The sequence below is a fragment of the Pan troglodytes genome, chromosome 12 (genome assembly GCF_028858775.2).
Source record: "Pan troglodytes isolate AG18354 chromosome 12, NHGRI_mPanTro3-v2.0_pri, whole genome shotgun sequence".
In the NCBI taxonomy this organism is placed as follows: Eukaryota; Metazoa; Chordata; class Mammalia; order Primates; family Hominidae; genus Pan; species Pan troglodytes.
The window spans coordinates 48,602,957-48,626,011 of record NC_072410.2 but is presented as its reverse complement, the minus strand read 5'-3'; the positions used below and the strand labels follow the sequence as shown (position 1 = coordinate 48,626,011).

General features: G+C 49.4%; 1 protein-coding gene and 1 long non-coding RNA gene across 3 annotated transcripts; one reads left to right on the top strand and one right to left on the bottom strand.

The window, feature by feature from the left end:
* Positions 1-5,913: 5,913 nt before the first annotated feature.
* BOLA3 (bolA family member 3) lies at positions 5,914-18,510 on the bottom strand. 2 transcript variants are annotated; one of them, XM_515554.7, is made up of 4 exons: positions 18,338-18,495; positions 15,713-15,827; positions 12,780-12,868; positions 5,914-6,157 (listed from the first exon to the last, which is right to left on the bottom strand). In XM_515554.7, the coding sequence occupies exons 1-4, from the start codon at positions 18,389-18,391 to the stop codon at positions 6,092-6,094; spliced, it is 324 nt and encodes a 107-aa protein (XP_515554.1). In that variant the 5' UTR covers positions 18,392-18,495; the 3' UTR covers positions 5,914-6,091. The 2 variants fall into 2 exon arrangements, with proteins under 2 accessions (XP_515554.1, XP_001153666.1); XM_001153666.7 differs by lacking the exon at positions 12,780-12,868 and having other exon boundaries at positions 18,338-18,510.
* On the top strand, positions 18,498-21,628 carry LOC104005038 (uncharacterized). Its single transcript, XR_678174.5, has 2 exons — positions 18,498-18,995; positions 19,215-21,628. It is a non-coding gene; the product is annotated as an uncharacterized LOC104005038 (long non-coding RNA).
* The last annotated feature ends 1,427 nt before the right edge of the window (positions 21,629-23,055 follow it).

Sequence of the window (23,055 nt, the reverse complement as noted above, 5' to 3'; positions counted from 1 at the left end):
GGAGGCTGAGGTGGGAGAATTGCTTGAACCCAGCAGGCAGACTATAGTGAGCCAAGATCGCACCACTGTGCTCCAGCCTGGGAGACAGAGCAAGACCCTGTCTCAAAAAAAATAAATAAAAATGAATTGAAAAAACCTTAAAGGCATTACTTGAACATCAGTTGTTTTACTCCTTTATGTGATCATCTTTTGTGCCCCCAATGACTTTTGTTTTTATATCTTCCAGAGAGAGGCAGGAGTCTGTTGTTGCACTCACACTGAATTCCCTGGTGGCTGCTTTATTGGCTTTAGGCCAGGTGCAGTGGCTCACGCCTGTAATCCCAGCACTTTGGGAGGCCGAGGTGGACGGATTACCTGAGGTCAGGAGTTCGAGACCAGCCTGGCCAACATGGTGAAACCCCATCTCTACTAAAAAACACAAAAATTAGTCGGGCTTGGTGGCAGGCACCTGTAATCCCAGCTACTTGGGAGGCTGAGGCAGGAGAATGGCTTGTACCCGGGAGGCGGAGGTTGCAGTGAGCGGAGATCGCGCCACTGTATTCCAGCCTGGGAGACAAAGCAAGACTCTGTCTCAAAAAAAAAAAAAAAAAAAAAAAAGTTGGCTTTAGTATAGACACTTGGGTTCACAGTTTTGTTTGACCATAGTCACTATGGTTGCTTAGTCTTATTGCAAAAGAAAAGAACCCGTCGGGCATCTTTTAGGTGTACTCTCATCTGCCACCCTAAACACCTTTTCCTTACAGAAAAAATACATTACACAAATGCTCTTTTAAGTTCACAGCCACAGGGTATCTTACCAGGAGCTAAGAAATGAGGTCAGCTTCCTGGAATGAGGTGCCTAAGGGTAGAGCTGACTCCTAGCATAGCCCGACCAGCAATATTAGCGCCAGTGCAGGTACAACTGTTGGCTGATTGGGCAGGGAGTGGAGAGGCGGTGAGCGTGCAAGAGTGCGCGCTCTGCGGGTTGCGCTCCTTTAGGTGGCCCGAAGAAGGCAGCTGGAGCTCACAAGCCGCTGCTGGCGGACTTGAACCGAGAGTGAGTGTCTTATGTAAGACATTTCTTGCAGAGTCGTGGCGAGGAAGCGCGGACTAGGGCGCGCTTGCTGCTCTCCAACAACGTCTGGACCCGGGGATTGAGGGCAGCGGAACCCCCTCCCGTCCCTCCATCTCCACCTTCTCTGTGCTTGGGTACACCCTGTGGATAGAGCCGGCCTGAGGGACCGCAGACTCGTCGGGCTGCTTTCTGATGAGAGGATTAACAAGCAATTGCCGGCTGCGACCATTTTGCAGGACAGGCATCTTCTGCGCGCTGGCCACGTCGGGCCTGCCCGGGCTCTGGCTGCCTGGAAGTGCTCCCGCTGTTCACCCCGCGGAATTAGGGGTTGGGGGGCAGTTCCCCGCAAATGGGTGAGGGGGTGGAGGCGAGGTGAATTAATGGATACGCAGTAGCCCCATCGAGGGAAAAGGGGTTGGACGGAGGGGAACTGCGGTGGGCAGGGCAGGCCTGGGGGTCTGGTAGGGGATAAAGAGGAGAGTCCCCCTGTACGGTGACTTACCTGGTCTCCGTGCCTCCGCTCTCCCGTTCCCTCACTAATGAGACTCTTAAATCTGGCAGGGACCCAGGAAGGGATATTTGTAATTATCCCAGGTGGTTCGAATTTGCAGCCAGAATGGGAATCACTGTATCTTCTTTACTTCAATGCCTGCTTTCTCTTAGCACGTTCTTGCCACAACCCTTCATTCATGACCTTCTCAGTCCATTTGTTCAACTTTGGCCTCTCCAGTCCATTATCTCCGCACTTCCCGATTTGGATTCGCAGGTCCGTTAGCCCTGAGCGCTCCAGCAGCCATTGTCTGGTCGGTGGACTGGCTCTCCGCGGGTCATTCACTCACCTTTCCCACTCTGGATTCCCAAGAAAGGGAACTGAAACCATTGGCTCCTAACCAGTCTGTGTCTGGGTGGGGCTTTGCAGCCTCAGGTCCTCTCTCAGGTTACTGGCCACCCTGTCCCCTACACTGCTAGTTAGGTGGTCTAACCAGGGCTGAGGGGCACTACAGGAACCCAGGAACAACATGTGCCCAGGGGAGGGCTGTGGAGCAGGCAGTTTCCCCTACACTGACTTGCCCAGTCAGCTGGCACCTCAGGGAACTTTGGGTTTTCCACTGGAAAACCGCACACTGTTTTTAAAACGACACTGAGCTCAGAAGACCTCTCATGTGAACCTAGCACTTTCCACAAGCAACACTTAATCAAAAAGCTAGGAGGTGGCTACATCCAATGCAATGCTATACTCTAGCCACTGGGATTAAACACGTTCTTCTCGTTTTCTAATCCGTCAATTAAAAAAACCTGTGATTCCTCTCCCAACTTTCCGTTTAATTTGGGGGGAAGAACAACTGGGTGGGGGGGCCCTATTTGTTTCCAGATTTAGAAGCATTTAGGGGATTACACATTTCACAAGCCCGAAGAGTCCTCTGGTTGCGGGTGGGGTGAAGCAGAAGGAAGAGTCCCCTGTCTTCTGGTGTCCGGAGGTTCCTAGGCGGCTTGGCCCACAAAGCCACACTTATCTTTTCCTCCAGTCAAGAACATCTGCTGCTTTGTCCCAGCCCTTCTTTGAAGAATAGAACCCCCTCTTCTTTTGGTAACGCCTTCTCTCTCCACTTCAAGCCAGAGTCCAGCTAGAGACTGCAATTTTATATGCCCCCTGGACCCCACCTGGTTAGTCCAGGTGGCTCCTAATTCAAGATGAGCCAATCAGAGCCCTTCCTGGGAACGCGAAAAGAAAGTCTGCTCTTACAACGCGTTAGGCCAGGTGGCTCCTAATTCAAGATGAGCCAAACAGAGGCCATCCTGGGGACTTGAAAAGAAAGTCTGCTCTTCCCACGGCCTGAACAGGACCTCACTGTGTGCCATCCAGGCTGAGTGCAATGACACAATCACAGCTTACTGCAGCCTCAAACTCCTGGGCTCAAGTGATCCTGCTGCCTCAGCCTCCAGAGTTGCTAGGGCTACAGGTGCATGTCACCACAACTGGCATTTTTTAAAATTTTTTGTAGAAACAGTGTCTTACTTGTTGCCCAGGCTGGTCACAAACTCCTTGGCTCAAGCAATTCTCCCATCTCTGCCTCCCAAAGTGTTGGGATTACAGATGTGAGCCACCACATCTGGCTGAACTGGACATTAAAATATATAAATTAAGAGGTACTGGCATTCAAGTCACCACTGTATGGCAGATGCCAATCTAGAGTGAGAGATAATAAAGCTGATCTGCAGAGAGGAAGGGACAGCAGATGAAGGGGAGACCCAGTGGCACTGGTGTTCCTGACTCTTAGCTGGACCCGTGTCCTTTCTGCAATTTGGCTCTTTTTCTTTTCTTTTTTTTTTTTGTTCTTTTTTTCTTTTTGATACGGAGTCTGGCTCTGTCATCCAGGCTGGAGTGCAGTAGCGTGATCTTGGCTCACTGAAGCCTCTGCTTCCCAGGTTCGAGAGATTCTCCTGCCTCAGCCTCCCGAGTAGCTGGGACTACAGGCATGTGCCACTATGCCTGGCTAATTTTTGTATTTTTTTTTTTTTTTTTTTTTTTTTTTTAGTTGAGACAAGGTTTCACCATGTTGGCCAGGCTGGTCTTGAACTCCTGACCTCAAGTGATCCACCCACCTCAGCCTCCCAAAGTGCTGGGATTACGCGCGTGAGCCACCGTGCCCAGCCTGAAGTTTGGCTCTTCAACCCGTCTGTCAATAAGTGAGAGTCCCCCGTGTTCCTTCAGTAATGAACAAACATATTAATTATCAATTGCTGCATAAAAATGTAACCCCAAACACTGGCTTAAAACAACAAACACATATATGTATTTCACAGTTTCTCTTGGTCAGAAATTGGGGAGTGGCTCAGCTGAGTGGCTGTGGCTCAACCTGCAGTCAGGATGCCAGCTGGGGCTGCAATCTTCTGATGGCTTGACTGTGGCTGAAGGATCCACTTCCAAGGTGGCTCACCCACATGGCTCTTGTCCTGGCAGAAGGCCTCATTCTGTGCTGACTGTTGGCAGGTCTGTTTGACTGGCTGTTGGTAAAAGGCCTCAGTTTCTCACCACATGGACCTCTCTGTAGGCTGCTTGTGTGTCCTCACAACATGGCTGCCTTCCCTCAGAGCAAACAATCCAAGGGAGAGAGCAAGGAGAAAGCCACTGTGCCCTACATGATGTATTCTCTGAAACTGCAGGTCACTTTCACTTTATTCTGTTTTTTTGTTTGTTTTTTTGAGACGGAGTCTTGCTCTGTCGCCCAGGCTGGAGTGCAGTGGCACAATCTTGGTTCACTGCAACTTCTGCCTCCCGGGTTCAAGCGATTCTCCTGCCTCAGCCTCCTGAGTAGCTGGGATTACAGGCGCGTGCCATCATGCCTGGCTAATTTTTGTATTTTCAGTAGAGACGGGGTTTCACCATGTTGGTCAGGCTGGTCTCAAACTCCTGACCTTGTGATCCACCCCCCTCGGCCTCTCAAAGTGCCAGGATTACAGGTGTGAGCCACCACGCCTGGCCTATTCTGTTCTTTAGAAGATCACCATGTTGAGCCCACTCTTAAGAGAAAGACAAATAGGTTCCACGCAGGGAATCAGTGTGTCTAATTTTGAGGTCTCTCCATTCTCACTGACCACTGCCGTCCTGCTGGCCTCTGGGATTCCAAGCTTGGGTGTTTCCTCACCATATCACCTGAAAGCCGTCCCTGGGGTGTCTAGCTGTTTCAGAGGTGGCTCGGGCCTTCAGGCACAGTTCTCTGTTTTGTCCCAACTTTCTCAGCTCTGATACAACTGAGTGATTCTACTGCTTGTAAGAGGCAGTTCTGCCCTGGCAGGTACCAATCCTTCCCAACCCCACTGTGCAGATATAGAATATTTTAAAATTACAAAACGGGGGCACGATGTATGAACAGAATATTTGAAATTTTTTTCTGCCCTCAAAAATCTGGGGCCCAAGGTTGTTATATCTTCATGTCCTCATTTCTTAGGGAGGTACCTTCAGAACCAATAGTGACCCCTAACTTCTCTGGTGGTCGGTTCCATGAAAGGCAAAGGAGTGTGAGAGAGGAGTGGATGGTCAACCTCCCACTGCCATGGTAACATGGGTGCTGGCTGATGGGAGCAGAAAATAATTTAGTGAAAGTCTGTGGGGGCAGTCACAAGATGTCTGGGAAAACTGGCGAGCCAGCTGCTGAAAACAGGGACAAGGAAGCCTCCGTGGCTGGAGCCCAAATCACACTGCAGACCCAGACACCGTGACCACCACCATGGACTCCAGAGAGAGCAGCTTATAGTACTCAATCAGCTGCCACTACCACCATCCAGAACACCAGATGTTGTAGCCATGGCTGCAGCAGGAATGGATGTCCCACTGTCCCTGCTCCTCAGTGTCACTTGCTCCCAAGTTCAGGGCAGGTCCATCTGATTGGCTGAGTCTGGAACATCTGCCTGTGCCTCAGCTGTGAGGGAGGCAGGGAAAGTAAGCCTTTTCAGCTTCTGTCGTGGGAGGTGGGCTCTGCCTCCTACGAAGAATCAAAGGGTGGAGGATCTTCAAACACAGGAAAAGAACCCGGATCCTGGCACCCCCAAATTTTCAGAGTCCATTTCAGAGCATAAGAAATTGAGGGTCCAAGATCATTCACGTAAGAAGTTTAGAGGGGGAAGAAAAGAATGATAAACGAAAAGAACAGCAATAGTAAAGGATCTTTTCTTTGTTTCAGTAAGATGAAGAGGCCTGAGCAGTTTCGTGGAGGGGAAGAAACAGGAAAACCTCTTCACAAGACAAAAAGCTGGCACTGCATTCTCTCTCTATAGCAGCAGGACAGAACTGTCTAAAGACAAGACCCCTTTGGCCAAAATAAAGGAACCTGAAACATTACTAATGACCCTTCAAAAGCTTCAGTTGTTTGTTTCCTTTAATTAACATCTAAATAGATTATACATCTTCTATAATTATAATATGGAAATGTATATGAGCAAAATATATAAATTTTTTGGTGACTGCTTAGGGAAGAATGATGTCAGTGAAGTTCATCCAAGGTCTTAAGCAGCAGCATCTATGCAGCCAGGGCGTGGTCAGCGTTTGGGGACAGAGGTAAATATCCGCAATCCATGCATCTCTTTGATTTCTTCTTTTAGTGCCTAAGTAAGAAAACAGCATCATCAGTTTTTGTGTATTTGACGTTGATTACAGTAATTCTCTGAGAGTATTTTTATACAGCTCTGCATCTGAAGGAGACTTTGTATGTGCTTTGTTTAAGCAATTTTTCCTTTTTTTGAAAAACAATTTTTTTTAAATCAATAATATCTAACATGATTTAAAGATTCAAAGGTACAAAAAGGCATACAGGGAAGTCTCCCTCCTATACCTGTCCATCTCCCCAGTTTCCACCCTTGTTCCCAAAAGAACTGTTGTTAGTTTCTTGTGTATCTTTTTTTTTTTTTTTTTAAGTCATGGTCTCGCTCTAGCGCCGAAGTTGGAGTGCAGTGGCGCGATATCGGCTTACTGCAAACTCCACCTCCTGGGCTCAAACAATCTTCCTGCTTCAGCCTCCCTAGTAGCTGGGACTACAGGCACATGCCACCATGCCTGGCTAATTTTTTTATTTTTTGTAGAGACAGGGTCTCACTATATTGCCTAGGCTGGTCTTGAACTCCTGGACTGGAGCAATCTGCCTGTCTTGGCTTCCCAAAGTGCTGGAATTACAAGCGTGAGCCACTGCACCTGGCCAGTTTCTTGTGTATCTTTACAGGGACTTAAAAATGCATATTCACCAGGCATATTCAAGCTAATATATTTCACCCCATGACCTTTTAAAACGCAAACGGTTAAAATTTCAAACACATTACACCAAGCTTGTCCAACCCACGGCCCATGACAGCTTTGAATGTGGCCTAATATAAATTCGTAAACTTTCATAAAACATTTTGAGATTTTTTTTGAAATTTTTTTTAAAGCTCATCAGCTATCATTAGTGTTAGTATATTTTATGTGTGGCCCAAGAGAATTCTTCTTCCATTGTGGCCCAAGGAAGCCAAAGGACTGGACACCCCTGCTCTACACTTTGCTCTTCCCCCAAACATCTATCTTGGAGATCTTTCTATGTTAGGCATATATGGGTGTCCTGATTCTTTTTTGCATCAGCATAGTATTCCATTATATGAATGCATTATAACTTTTCAACCTGTCCCCTAGCGAACTTTTAGGCTGTTTCCTGTATTTTGTTATTTCGAGCATCAAGCATTCTTTAAAATGAGCTGTTCTTTAAAATCATACCAATTAGCACAAATTCCCCAATGGTCAGAGCAGGAAATAAAGTTTCAAAGGAATTATGGGACTTGTTTTAAGGCTACAAATGGTGTCAGAGCCCAAATCTGAAGGAACTACCAGAGTCAAATAGATATTTGGCCCCTGTAGTGCTGGGAGAAAGTGAGGTTACAGAATCAGAGTGGGGCTTGGACCGCTCAAGTTTATAATCAGTACAGAGGAAGAAATAAGGTCCTTTTATACTAGGCCAAAATCTGATAATCATACTAGAGTGGACATTTTTCTTTTCTAGTCTCTTTAGTGATCTCCTTCTCTTGGGGAATAATTCCTTTTCCACTCTATTGTATAATTCTGGTGGAACCACCAATTGGTCTGATATTGAGGTCATTATGTGCCACTGGCCCAGCCTATGATTGGACCGAGGTGGCACATGACCCAAATTGGGCCACTTAGAATCTCCCTTGGGATTTCTGAGAGTGGAGCCTTGTTTCTTGGGCCAACATGCTATGAAATTAATTGGAGGTGGCCATGGACCGTGTTTCCCACCAAGGAGAGAAAGCCCATCTTTAGCAGGAGAAAAGGAGACCAACACAGGGAAAGAAGCTGAAAGCTCAGAGAGAGAGAGAGAGAGAGAGGAATCTAGATATGCCAGAAACCAGAAATTTTGTTACATGGGCCAATTAATTCCCTTTGTTTGCTTATGCTAATTTTAATTTGGTCTCTGTCTCTTACAATATAAAGAATCCTAATATATGTGGTCAGGTTTATAGATCCTTAGACACAATCTAGTCCCATCCCCTTATTTAATTAAAAAAAAAAAATAGAGTCTACTCCTTGTCCAAAGTCAGCAAACAAGCGAGTAATGGAATCAGGATATGAACCCAGGTATCCTGAGGTCCTGGCCATACCTGGTTTCCATCATGTTCCTGACTTGCCCTGATCCAGGAGCTCCTGTTGTGTTGGGGGACAATGAGCTGCCCCACTTGGCCTACACTGCACACCCTCCAGCTCCACAATCAGGTGCAGGGCCCTCAACTCTGCAGACAGGCAGAAATGTCCCTGGAAAAAGCCTCATATAATCACTGGGCGAAGGTCCCTGGGCCACTTGCTCTCTGCAGGCGTGGAATGCTCCCTAGAGACTGTGTCTGTGCCTGGACCACAACCAGCCTCTCCTCCTTACATCCACCTTGGCTGGGTGAGGGCCGTCACACCTTCATGTGACTGACCCTGGACAGAGGAACCTTCTAGGCTTCACCCACTCAGGCCCTGCGCACTCCCCCTCCCTGATGCCTTCTCCCTGCTCTCTGTGCAGCCCCTGAGGGCTTACCAAAACACACTACAGTCCCTTACAGCCACACAGGGTCTTAGAGATCACCTGAGTCACTCTACAGTTAAGGAAACTGGGGCCCTGCTGGGGGAAGTGACTTGGCCGAAGTCCCATGGGTAATAAGATGCAGCTTGGATAACCATTCTTAAGCACCTGCTATGCCCACAGCACTATAGTAGGTGCTGGGGACACAGAGGAAAAGGCATGGGAAAGTAATGAAAGAGAAAGTAGCAGTAAGTCCAACACAAATGGGCTGAATGTGGGCAGCAGAGGACTGCCAGACTCAAGCCAGCACAGCCCTGCTTCCGGTGTTCGAGGTGAGCTACTGCACCGGTGACTGGGGTGGACGCACAAGGGCCGCACACAGGAGGCAGCCCTGGAGCTGGACAGCCAGAAGTGGAGCAGGCAAGAGTGAGAGGGCATCTGCCCCAGGACAGCAAAGTGAGGAGAGGCTGGGAAGCTCCCGTGATTCACTGAGGTAGGCACATGTCAGGGAGACTGAGGCAGATCACATGAAGAATGGGCAATCCCAGGCTAGGAAGACTGGACTGGATTCTGGGCAACCAGGGGAGCCACGTAAAGGCTCTGAGCAGGGGAAAGACATTGGTGGAGGCGCCTTAGGGGACGGCAATCCCCTAAGCTGGAAAGAGGCCGGAGGCGGGGAGACGGCAACAGCTGTTTAGCAACTGCCTTCCACGTGGCAGGCACGACGCTGGGCACCTGTGGTCAATGCCTCATGCAATATTTGCCAATATGAGGCTCAAATCTCACCTCTGTCCACCTCAAAAGGCAACTCAGTGCTCACCGTGACTACCTACCTACTCTACCCTTGCTGCCACCTCCCCAGGATGGCAGGAGGACAGGTAGGGAGGTGCTCCTGGTACAAAACCCTCAACATCTAGGCCTCCTAGGGCGTGGCCCACAGCAAATGCCCAGTAAGTATTTCCCAAGAGAAGGCTGACGCACTGGGCCCTGGGAGAGGCTGAGCCCCGTGCAGCAGGGTCCCAGAGGAACGAGTCCATTCCTGAGGGTGCCGACAGGGGGCGCCCCCTCCAGGGAATCCCGCAGGGACAGTCTGATGGGAAGCTCAGGAGGGATGCCAGTATCGGATGGGTTGGGCAACCTTTTCAGGCCTTTTGGGCAGAAAATTCTGACTCTACAGCACCAGGATGAACACTACTACGCATAGGGTGAGTAGGCAAAATAGATGAGGCAAGCTTCACCCCGGCAGGACACCAGGCCCCCACCCAAACAGCCTGGGCATGAGAGCATCTGGATGGGGCACCTACCCCACCCCCACCTCACTCCTGAAGAGACCAGCTGGCCCTGGGAGTGGAGTCCAGTTACCACCTTGCCTTCCCCTTGATTCCAGGTCTCTGCCTCCTCCTAGGGCAGTGCCTGTCAGAACCCCATTCCCAACAGCTGTCCTGAGCAGGGCAGCTCCAGGTCCCAGCTCAGACCCTGCTGGCCAACAGACTTGTTCCTGAAGATTTTCATTTTCATTCTTCTCATGCGACTGTCAAAGCCAACATCTCCAGACTTAAATCATCTAAAATTGCCTATGACCAAGTCCATATATTTTAACACAAGTGTCGGCCCCCTAAGAATGTACTGTGGCCAGGCTCAGGGGACCCCCTCATGTCAGCTGCCTGCAGACATCCAGTGTGGAGCTGCATGACCCCCCCAAGTCCTGAGCCAGAAGGGCTGTTCTGGCTGGGGACAGAGGAGAGGCCTCTAGAATAACTCAGGATGCAGCTGCTCTGGGCACAGTGGCTCACGCCTGTAATCCCAACACTTAGGGAGGCCGAGGCAGGAGGATCGTCAAGGAGTTCAAGACCAGCCTGGGCAGCATAGTGGAACCCCATCTCTATATAAATATAAAAATGTATATTTTTAAGGTTGGGCATGGTGGCTCATGCCTGTAATCCCAGCACTTTGGGAGGCCGAGGCAGGTGGATCACCTGAAGTCAGGAATTCGAGACCAGCCTGGCCAACATGGTGAAACCCCATCTCTACTAAAAATACTAAAATTAGCCAGGTGTGGTGGCAGGCGCCTGTAGTCCCAGCTACTTGGGAGGCTGAGGCAGGAGAATTGCTTGAACCCAGGAGGCAGAGGTTGCAGTGAGCTGAGATAGCGCCACTGCACTCCAGCCTGGGTGACAGAGTGATACTCTGTGGGGGGGAAAAAAAAAAGAAGTATATATTTTTAAAAAGTGCCCCAATGTCAGGATGTGAGTTCTCCAAAACAGAATGCCTTTCAGATACTAAAACATAATTTCCATGGGTAAGCCAATAAGAAAACACAAGCCAACTCTCCTCACTCTCTGCAAACTCTCAAGAAATACTGACTGGGCTCCTTCCATGTGCCAGATCCTTTGTTAGGTGTGGGGGACACAGCCCCACCCTGCAGTAAGCCTGCTTTCGAGGGGGAATGAAGGACAAGTGACTGGGCTGTCTACTCAGGAAGTGTGAGGAGAGGCACATGTTGCTATAGGGGGCCACAAGACACCTTAATCCCAAGACCGTGAGGTGACACTCCCCCAAACTGTGGGAATCACAGCCCTTCCCCACCCCAGACTGGTGCAGGTTCCTTCCAGTGTTGGAGATGACAATGATGGTGATGGCGGTCACATTTATGGAAGGCTTACTATGTGTCGGGCAGTGTTGTCAGTGGTCAACGTGTACTTTATCACGAATCCTCACAGCAACACTTTGAAGCAAGTACTGTTACTCTCAATTAGGAAACTGAGGCAAAGGGCGAGGTTGAAAAACTTGCTCAAGGTCACATGGCTAGAAAGTAGCAAAGCCCAGATTTGAAAGTGGGAAGTCCAATTCCAGAACCTGCTTCCTTAACCACTTGTAACTGTGGTTTCAGGCCAAGGGACACACTCAAATTACCAGCACCTATGGGTCCAGTCACACCAGGTGGCTTGTACAGATCTGAGAATAAAACCCAAAGTGCCACGGGTTGGGGATCATCTGGCCAGCCAGGTCTTCCCTGTCTCATCTTCTGCCTTGATTCTGACCCCAGAGATCACATGGGACTGCAAGAGTTTCCGGGAGGGCTCAGTGATGCAGCACCCAGCAGACCACCAGCATGCCTTAGGGCTGTAGGGGTCACATCCACTGCAAAGGGCTACATTCCATGAGAAACACAAAGATGGATCCCAAAGGGCACTGGTCCACAAAGGGCTGACAGGTTGCAGGGTCAGACAGCAGAGATGTCCGTTTTCAGGACACAAGACGGAAAACACCGACAGCCAAAAAAGGGGGCCGGGGAGGGTGGGGGAACGGCATTCATTCCCTGCTGGGGAGGGAGGGGAGGCAGCATTTGAGCTGAGTGGAGGACGGGAGGAAGGGCAACCCAGGCAGAAGGTCCAATCTGGGCAAAGGCCCAGATAGAGAAAGAGAGAGACCAGCGGGCAGAGGCCGGCTGGGAGGGTGCACGCAGAGAAGGGTGGGGGGAAATGCGTGAACAGCAGTCTAGGACACCTGAACTCAATGCATGAGAGGCCACCGAAGAGACGCTCATTACCAGTGCTGTGCTTTACAAAAATAACACTAGTTCACAATGGCAAGACCTTCCAGAACGATGCCAAACACACCCAGTGAGGGGGCAAATTCATAGGTACAGGTACAAGGGTCAAAGTTGGTATAAATTCCAAATTAAAATAAATATGGATAATATTTAAACTGAGCCTTAGGCTGGTTGAATGTGATGTTCCAGAACCCAAATGTTCTGTCATTGGGTCTGGGGCAGCTGCAGCCATTCTCACTCATGCCATGCATCAACTGACTCATCTGTAAAGCAGTCCCAAAGAGAGGCCAAAAAACCCCTCTTCAGATCTACAAAAACATGTATCTTTTAGCACTGTCTGTGTTTAGATATACTCATCAATATGTGACAATAACAGTAAACATTGGTAGCATTATATGAGGACATACAAAATCACTATTGGGAGGCCTGTCTTCAATTTTGAATAAAATTCCTATTTGCCACAATGCAGATACTCCCAGATTCGATTTTTCTCAGGTCTTGAGTCCTGTTTCGTGATTGCAGTACTGCATTATTCTTTCCTGCAACTGACAGCAAAAACCACCATCCCTGCTTGGCAGGCCCTTTTGGAGGCTGAAGGCCAGTGGCAAGGGGCACTGTTGCCTCTACTGACCTGATTAACCATCTGGTGCTGCTGGACAGTTCTCTTCTCCTTAAATTCTTCTGATTCAATTTTAATTTCATACATCGCCCCACAACCTCCTAAAATAAACATGATTCAAAAGCATTTCAATTATTAAGTCATGGCAGCCATGGTCCCATATATCCTTGAAGTACTGTACAATCCAAAGGTCTGAATATTATCATTCAGCACAAAGGAAAGTTGCTAAGACCATTAGGAAAAGATCATGGCTTCCAATCTGACCACATGCTCCTCCTGACAGGCTGCCACAATCCAAAATGTGCTCTTCCTTTTGCCAGGCAGCTGCACCACCCAGGGTTACCACTTGTGGGCAGGAAAGATAAGGCACAAAGCATGGACAACCTAGGGAGTGTAGAGTGTTTCCTTTCACTAGGCCAATAAACGCCACGGAAGAGGATGAGAAGGACGGAATTTCAGTGTTCCACCTTCCAAAGGACCAACAATCAGTGTTTTTGAAGTGCAAAAATACACTACAATTTGGTTTGAAAACTGTGTAATACTGTCCAAAGAAAGGAAAGAACCAGGGGAGCATGAGAGCCAGGGACACAGCAAACATGCTATGCATGGAGCTGCTCGGGGCTGTCTCTGGCACTGCTGGGTCCACAGCACAGCATCCAGGATTTCATCCTGGGTTTTGGGGGGAGAACTTTTTGGTGAAGCCCTTGAGGCAGAGCTTGGTGGGCCATCCACCCCCTGCCTGAGCTTCCCTCCACCTGGCTGGAGAGCTGGTGCTGATGACTGATGATAAACACACAGCTCTAGCATGAAATAACATGGGCAAGAATATGTCCCCTGCATGATTTACAGAGCCAGGCCATTGTATGAGAGGTGCAACGCACTCAACAGGCTTTGCTCTGCTTCTTTTTTTTTTTGAGATGGAGTCTCGCTCTGTTGCCCAGGCTGGAGTGCAGTGGCACGATCTGGGCTCACTGCAAGCTCCACCTCCCAGGTTCACACCATTCTCCTGCCTCAGCCTCCTGAGTAGCTGGGACTATAGGCACACACCATCATGCCCACCTAAATTTTTTTTGTATTTTTAGTAGAGACGGGGTTTCACCGTGTTAGCCAGGATGGTCTCGATCTCCTGACCTCGTGATCCACCCGCCTCGGCCTCCCAAAGTGCTGGGATTACAGGCGTAAGCCACCGCGCCTGGCCTGTTCTGTTTTTCTTATAATGTGCTCTAGGAGTCCAAGTTTTGGTTAAACCCAGGTTCTCAGCCTCAACTCCCCTTCTGCACTCTGTCCAGGACTGCGCAGAGCCACAGCTGAGTCAAGCTTTAACTCTGCCCTGGGCCTGGGGCAAGTTCAGGACCTGGTAACATCAAGGCCTCAGCATTGCCCCAAGACTCCTGCAGAGCCCTCACCTGATGTACCATTCCAGCAGATTTTTTTTTTTTTTTTTGAGACAGAGTTTCGCTCTTGTCGCCCAGGCTGGAGTGCAGTGGTGCAATCTCAGCTCACTGCAACCTCTGCCTCCCAGGTTCAAGCGATTCTCCTGCCTCAGCCTCCTGAGTAGCTGGGATTACAGGTGCCTGCTGCCATGCCCGGCTAATTTTTTTTTTTTTTTTTTTGTATTTCTGGTTGAGATGGGGTTTCACCATGTTGGCCAGGCTGGTCTCGAACTCCTGACCTCAGGTGATCCACCTGCCTCAGCCTCCCAAAGTGCTGGGATTACAGACATGAGCCACCGTGCCTGGCCCCAGCAGATTTTTTTTTTTTTTTTTTTTTTTTTTTTTGAGACACAGTCTCGCTCTGTCACCCAGGCTGGAGTGCAGTGGCATGATCTTGGCTCACTGCAGCCTCTGCCTCCCGGGTTCAAGCAAGTCTCCTGCCTCAGACTCTTGAGTAGCTGGGACTACAGGCGTGTGCCATCACGCCCAGTTAATTTTTGTATTTTTAGTAGAGACGGGGGGGGGTTTCACCATGTTGGCCAGGCTGGTCTTGAACTCCTGACCTCATGATCCACCTGCCTCAGCCTCTCAAAGTGCTGGGATTACAGGCATGAGCCACTGCTCCAAAACCCCAGCAGATCTTTAGATTGATTTATTTCCTGTGGTTTCCAGAATAAAATCTACTTTCTAAACTTTCTCCTCAATCCTTGGAAATGTTATGTTCTCAGTAAAGTCAGTGAGCCCTCATGGCAATGCTGAGTGGCAAAGGCTGCCTCTCGGTATGGAGAGATTCAGACTGATGCCTATCCAGCGGCCCACGCCACGGGCCGTTCTGTGTGTGTGGGTGTGTGTGTGTGTGGATAAAGGGCCTATCTTCCCCATCCTGTGGATGCAGAAGTTGCTTCTCCAGCCTGCTCCTAACACACTGCCAGCCTGAACTTCTAGGTGCCAGTGGCCACCTGAGAAGGACAGCGCTTGGCTGGGGCTGGTAACTGGGCTTAGGACAGAGTCTCCCCTGAGTCCCGGTTCTGGTTCCAGTTCCACTGTCTCTTCCCTATGAGGAGCTAGGCAATTCCTTTGGCCTCTCTGGGCTCATTTCCTCTTAGCGAAAGTAAGGCAGCTGAAGAAAATCTTTCTGGGGTCCACTCCAGCTCTGATATCCTAGGGTGTCAGAAGAATGGGGGAAAATTAAAGCAAAACCTATTCAAAGTCAAATGACAGACTGTGGACCTCAGCTCTAGGGTGACTGAGAGGGACCTTGTCTGAGCTGAGCCAGGCTGGCAACCTTGAGTCCTCCCAGCTGCGCCTTGTCCTCAGTTTCCCTCTGATATTTCTGAATCCTGACTGCCATCCCATGAGGTGGGGGCAGCCGAGCTCCACCTGTCCAGCAGCAACACATCTTGAGAAGCCACTCACCAGCAGCAAGCCCCCTCCTCCAAGCCCCTGACCCTCTGTCCTTCCAAAGGGCAAAATCTTATCCAAGCACCGTAGGAAGAGTGAGAGAAACCTTACCTGAAATGTCAGTGACTTTTATAGCTGTAGCTCGTGGAAACTTTTCTTTGAGAATTTGGGTCACTCTGAGCTCCCCCTCAGTCTGAGTGGCAAACATCCGATGGTGAAGTGGAAGCTGCCACAGAACAGAGAGGAAGGTCAGGGCAGAGGAAGATGCTGTTGCCCCTGAGCTGGGCCACTGTGCAGGCCCGCCTGCCATTCCCCCTGCAAGGCAGGCCCCTGAGCCCTCGCCAGCACAGCCATGGGTTATGTCAGAGGGGCTCTGTGGTATCAGGAGTCCATGTAAGTCCCAAAACACAGAATAAACTTTTATTGGCAGGGACAGGATGATTGTTGATAACTCAATTTGACTCCAGAGACAAGAGGCCCCAAACCTAATTCAAGAGATGTTTGCTTCCATATAATGTTGTGACACTATTATGCCGATAGTTTGATAGGTAAGGAAACTGAGGCACACAGTAATGTGCCCAAGGTTGAATTCGGTAAGATACAGAAAAGCTGGACAGCCTGCCTCAGATCCATACCACTAGGCCATCCACTGCCCTGGATGGTGGGGCCAAATTCCACACTCCCTCGCCTTTAGGCCTGATTAACATGTCTCGCCCTCCCCAGTGGGATGTGACCTCACAGCCCACTGCTCAATTAGCCAGCTATCCTTCATCATGCACTCCTTCTCACTGGGAGCAAAGTCAGAATTCTATGAAAGAAACTGAAGAAGGAATATCTGTAGGTTGTTTACCATTGGCAACAACACCCCTTCCCCAATGGCTACCATGGGGGAACCTGTGTTTGTGTCTCCTTTTTTTTTTTTTTTGAGACAAGAGTTTTGCTCTGTTACCCAGGCTGGAGTGCAGTGGCACAATCTCAGCTCACTGCAACTTCCACCTCCCGGGTTCAAGCGATTCTCCTGCCCCAGCCTCCTGAGTAGCTGGGATTCCAGGCACCCACCACCACGCTCGGCAAATTTTTGTATTTTTAGTAGAGACGAGGTTTCACCATGTTGGCCAGGCTGGTCTCAAACCCCTGACCTCAGGTGATCCACCCACCTCAACCTCCCAAAATTCTAGGATTACAGGCACGAGCCACCACGCCCGGCCAGGGGAGCCCATGTTTCTGATGGAACACGTCTCAACAGTTAGTAGTGAAGGAGCAGAAAAGCAGGTCGGCAGTCACTTGGCTGGGCTGAGTGCATGCTGAAAAGGCAGACTGGGAATGGAGTGTGGCAGGCCTTGAATGCCAGGCTAAAGATTGTGGACTGTATCGGACAGGAGATGGGACTCCAGGTGATGGAACCCAGGCTCATGGGACCAAAGTAACCTGCAGGAAACAGTGCCTTCTGGAGCGAGTCAGGAGAGATGCCCAAGTAAGAGGCATTACAATGATGGAAGCACCGGGCACTGGTCCCTGACTAGACGTGGATGACAGGTTGGAGGACGCTAGGGCCGTTCATGGGTGCTGGTGCTGAAGGTCCCACCCCTGTACCCCTCAGTCCTTCCTGATAGCTCAGAGCAGGGTCCTGTGTCACAGAATCTCAGAGCACCTCCTTTAAAATGAGCTGTGCACTGGCTCTCTCACCACTGGTCTTATAGGCCAGGAATGAGTCCGGCAGCATCCCAGAGCTGACCCCAGGGCAGGCCCTCAGAGGCACTTGGTGCTGGATGAATGAATGAGCAGGGGAAGAACTAGTCAATTAGGGACAGAAATGCAGGACAGGAGAAAGGTCCAGAGTGTGATTATCTGCCTGCTGTGTGGAGGGACAGAAACTCGATGTTGAGAGGCTGGACAGGATTGCCAGGAGTGAGGGTGGGGTGGAGCTGCTTCTGGGGGCAGAACCTTGAGGGTAAAGGCAGAGAGTAACCAGATGGCAGACAGAATCGGCAGCTACTAAGGGGTGAGAGAGGTGAGGGTTGCAGAATCCTTGGGAGAAGCCTTTCATCTTAGCGGATCTGTGGGCAGCGGCCTTTAGTGGAACAATCAACTGACATCCCCAGATGATCACTGTCCACGCTGAAAGTCACCGCAGTGGAAGAACTTCTCTTCATGCACAGGGCAGGCAGGTTCAGAACCAGGGGAGAAGGAAAATGAAAGTTAAGAGAAAGAATGGTATGAACTGAAGCAAAGGATGGTTCAGAAAGGGGGAGAGATTAGGAGAGCGCGTGGGAAGTGCCCCCTGCTTGGGTTCTGCTCCGGTAGTGTGGGATTTGGAGGAGGATCAAGGTCAGAGGCCCAGTCGACCTTCCCAAGGCCCCGGCCCCGCTGCAGTCCCTCGCACCCACGCCTTGACTCTGAGCTATGACTCCTGTCTTCTGCTCGGTAAATCAATCCTTTTTTTTTCCTGTGCCCGCAGTATTATGACTGTTCATGTGTCTGTCCGCCTGACCTCCAACCTCCACCCAGCTCGGGAGCTCCCCTAGAGCGCGCCAGAGCTTGAAATTTCGAATGCCGTTGTCGCTGAGTGAATGAATGAATGAAAGAATGAATGAGAGAAAGGAAGAGGAGCCCCCCATTGCCAGTGCCGCGCGCGCCCTCCGGGAGCCAGTCCTCAAGCCCCGACAGCCGCCGGCCCCGCGGTCCCTCCGCAGCTCCCGTCCCGGGGAGAGCAGCCCCGACCCTGCCCACGCTCACCCCGCGGATCCCGCGGAGGAGAGGCGCTGCCGCGGCCGGGCTCCATGCAGCCATGCCCGGCCGACGTGACCCGCCGCCCGAGGTCACTGTATGCCCGAAAGACGCGGAGCGGGGGACCGAGAGCCGCCGCCGTGGGAGAGGCCGCCCCCTGCCGCCCGGAGGCCGTCAGCCTCCCGGCCCCGCCCCGGAGGCCTCCGGTCGCCTGGCTCCGGCCCCACCCCGCCATCCCCTGGCCCTGGCTGACTCGCCACCCCCGACACTGCAGCGCCTGCCGGCCTCGGGGCCCCGCCCTCTGCCTTCGCTCGCGCCGCTCTCCTTCAGTCTCCCCAGGGCCTGTTTCATGGATAGGGTCCCCTTGCCCGCGTGAAAGTCTCATTCCTCCTCAGCTCAGAAACACTCCAAGGTCTCGGCGCCCCATACTGGCCTTCCCTCATCCGAATACGCCTCGTGCCCCTGATGTACTTTTCCATTCCCACTCCCTACTCTGGCAGTCTAGCTTCTAAGCTGAGGAGTTTGGCCTTCGCTCCAGGTGCGGGGACTCGTGGAAGGATTTGATTCGCGCTTGAGAAAGATCGCTCCGCTCCTGTAAGGAAGAGAGCGTGTAGGGGCTGCAACCAGAGACACAGTCAGAAGCTCCGAGGGTACCGCGATGGTCCAGGTGAGAATGGAGGGGCCTAACTAAACCAGTGGCGGGAGGGATGGAAGAATGAACTGAGACACTTGGGAGGTGAATGGAATCGAGCGACTGCATGTGGAGGTGTGGGTGGGAAGGTATCTGAGATGACTCCAGTTTCTGGCTTGGACAATGACTTGGATGGAGGGTTAGGTGGGGGCTGAGCAGAGTCCACGAACAGTTTTTAATTTGCCTGAGTTTAAGGTGCCACAGGATACAGCCTAACAGAGGCCCAGGTTGGAGCCATGGACCATGGAGTCACGAGAATGGAAGGGAAGCTGACGCCATGTGGGATGGGGTAGAACTGTCCGCAAATTCGTCCCGCCTCTGGAGTCTTCAGACCAGTCAAGGCCGAAATTCAACCAAGCCTCTCCTCTCTCTAGCTGTTATTTGTTTGGAGCACGCGGTCTGGTGGCACCCTGCAGGATTTACCAGCTTTTTGCCAACATTCTGGCCTATGCAATCAATACGTCCCTTCAGCGTTGCACTTGGATGGATTGGACCTATAGTTGTTATATATGGATATTGTCTAATTTATTTATTACAGTATTAACTGACTCCTATGTTCTGGCCTTCAGAATTTCTCCTTTGGATCAATTACTAGCCTGTCTTACATTTTCTGCTTCATTCTTTTAAAATGTTTAGAGATGATTTGCTAAGTTTTCTTCATTGCTGTCAATGATGCAATTTAAACTGTCAAAAAATTTTTTTCTCAAGCAGGGTAGTAATGGTGAAGACAGCATGGTTTAGATGAGGCGCACCTATCCCCAGCTCTAGGAATGGAAACAGGACCCAAGTCTGGCTAATCAGAGACTGGTTTAGGGTCGGCCCCATGGTCTGAGCCAGACCAATGAGAATTGGTAGAGGGACTTCCTTTTGCAACTTCTATTTTAGAATCGGGGGTATATATGCAGGCTTGTTACAGAGGTATATTGCATGGTGCTGAGGTTTGGAGTATGAACAAATCCGTCCTTCAGGTAATGAGCATAGTACCCAATAGGTAGTTTCAACCCTTGCCCCCTTCCTCCTTCCCCAGTCTTGTATTCCCCAGTGTCTGTTGTTCCCAGACATTGATCTTTTTCCTCTATGTTGCTAAGCTGGTAGAAAGGCTGGAGTTGCTGGCAACCATCTTTGCAACCATGCAGGGAGAACTACTTTGGAAATGAAGCAAGACAAAGAAGAAAACAGATAAAAGGAGACAAATGTTTGACTTTGTACAGCTGGAAACCAGCAATGCTGGAAATGAGCACTGAAGGCAGTTTAATGGGTTTGTCACTTGTAACCAAGTGACCCATGGCAAGCTCACAGATTTGTATTGGCAGAATTCCTCCTTTTCTTTATTTAAAATGGTACTTTTGGCCAGGCAAGGTGGTTCACACCTGTAATACAAAGACTTTGGGAGGCCGAGGCGCACTGATCACCCAAGGTCAGAAGTTCGAGAACAGCCTGGCCAACATTGGCGAAACCCCGTCTCTACTAAAAATACAAACCATTAGCTGGCTGCGGTGGCCTTTCTACCAGCTTTTTGTCTCCAAAAAAAAAAAAAAGGTACTTTTGCTTATCTCTAACCTTCCTCTTCCCCATAATTTAACAATTGCCCATACTATCTGTTACTCTGAGCTACTCTCTGCCCCATTCTCCTCCTCTTATCTTCAGTTCCTCCTAGGCTGTCAGAGCCATCTGAAATGAAAACATTTAGGCCGGGCATAGTGGTTCATGCCTGTAATCCCAGCACTTTGGGAGGCTGAGGCAGGCGGATCAGCTGAGGTCAGGAGTTCGAGACCACCCTGGCCAACATGGTGAAACCCCATCTCTACTACAAATACAAAAATTATCCAGACATGGTGGCACATGCCTCTACTCCCAGCTACTTGGGAGGCTGAGGCAGGAGAATCGCTTGAACCTAGGAGGCAGGGGTTGCAGTGAGCCGAGATTGAGCCACTGCACTCTAGCCTGGGCGACAGAGTGAGGCTTTGTCTAAAAAACATAAATAAAATAAAATGAAATGAAAACATTTGCTACTTGAAATCCTTCAGACTCCCCATCGCCTACCTACAGGCGAAACTCTCAAGTTCTTTTGTATGATTTAACCACTATCTACCTGTCCAACTGAAATCTACCCTTCAGTAATATTATACTTGCACCTCCCTTCATAAGCTATGCTACAAGTTTGGTTATGCAGTTGCCTACCTTTTAAGGTTCAAGCCTTGTCTTCTCCAAAGAGCCACCTCTGACTGCCTCACAGTAAGCTTAGGGCCCGCAACTTACCTGTAACTTTTGTTGCACTTATGGCCTTTTACAACTATCAATTTATGTATGTGTCTGTTCTCACTGGTTTATAAGCTCCCTGAGGACAGAGCCTTGCTTGAGTCATCTGTCAGCAGCCCAATATGGGACAAAAAGTGCATGCATTGTGATTACTGAACAGAACCGATAGAGGCTCAGCAATTTGCGCTCCATAGGTCTAAGTTTGAACTTTTCTAGAAAAGGATTTGCAGGACGATCTGACGAATCTTGGGCTTCCAAATTAGTTCCAACAGTTCTAGTATTTTTTTTTTTTTTTTGACAGAAGCAAATAAGTAAGTTTTACTTTGTGATTAAAACAAAAGTGAAATGCATTTAGTCCCAGGAAATGTCAATCCTTTCTGCATCTTACTTTTTTTTGCTGTGACCTCGAGATTCTCTTGTTCTCTTCAGTTGTATTGGTCCATGATCACTCATAGCTTTCATACACATATATACATCTGAAACTCAGAAAATTCATTAGGTAGGAACTCTTTGGATGCATCTCCTTTTTTAACCTCATTGGGATGATTTTTCGTTGCACCATCATTTTATAGAGCTTCCTAGCACTGCTGAGCATGCAGAATTTTTGCAAATGCAATCCAGAGAAACAGACTTGCTATATACTAGCTATTTGAACTTGTCTGAGCTTATGTGGCATGGTCTAAAGAATACTGAAATATTTCTGGCATACCTCTTAATTGCAGTCACTTTCTCCAGGTTGCTTTATGGATTAAATGAGATAACCTACTAAAGGACTCCAGTAAAAAGCTAAAAAGGTAGCTAGCTTTTGAGGTGTTGTGGCAGACTGGCATCTAGTGGCCAGCGATAAAGGTGCAGACTAGTGTCCACACCTAAGTGGGGACAGTGCAGGCTGTAATGTCCATACCTAGTGGGGACATCGATGGGGTATTTGTCAGAGAAGCTCCATGGCATAGTTTGGACATTGTTTCTGGCTGTGCAGGTTCAAACCCAGAGTCTGGCTCTCCCAAAGATTATCTGAGTTATTCTATTATTTTACAAAGTTTGAAATAGCCATTAGATACCCTTACAAACTTATCATTTTTGTGATTGATTTTAAGTCTACTGAAAATGTCAAAAGAAATCCAAAACTGATTGCTAGTAACTAGGCCAGGTGTGGTGGCTCACACCTGTAATCCCAGCACTTTGGGGCCGGGGCAGGCAGATTGCTTGAGCTCAGGAGTTCGAGACCAGCCTGGGCAACATAGCAAAACTCCATCATATTTACAAAAAATACAAAAAATTAGCCGGACATGATGGTGCGTGCCTGTTGTCCCAGCTACTAGAAGGCTCAGAAAGAAGGATCACTTGAGCCTGGGAGGCGGAGGTTGCAGTGAGCCAAGACTGTGCCACTGCACTCCAACCTGGGCAACAGAGACCTCAGCTCAAAAAAATAAAATTAGTGTTAACTTGTACTGTTTAGCCACATTCATTAAGTTTTTAATTTTAACTCTACTATCGCACAACCAGGAATGTACAAGAGATCTGGAGCCTGATTTGCATGGCAGGAAGGAGACCACGTATTTTTGTTTGGGATGGGTTTTAGCCACTATCAGAGACATAGTTTGTTTCTTAGGGGTTCGGTCCCAGTAGTATGATACTTAGTTCATTTAGGAACTTCCTTTTTTAACGGCTAAGAAAACATTTTAGCTACTAAATGATATGCAAAGATAACTTTCCAAATTTAAGCTGTACTCAAAAATCCACAGAATCTGCAAAACTCTCAAGTTTCTATATTTAA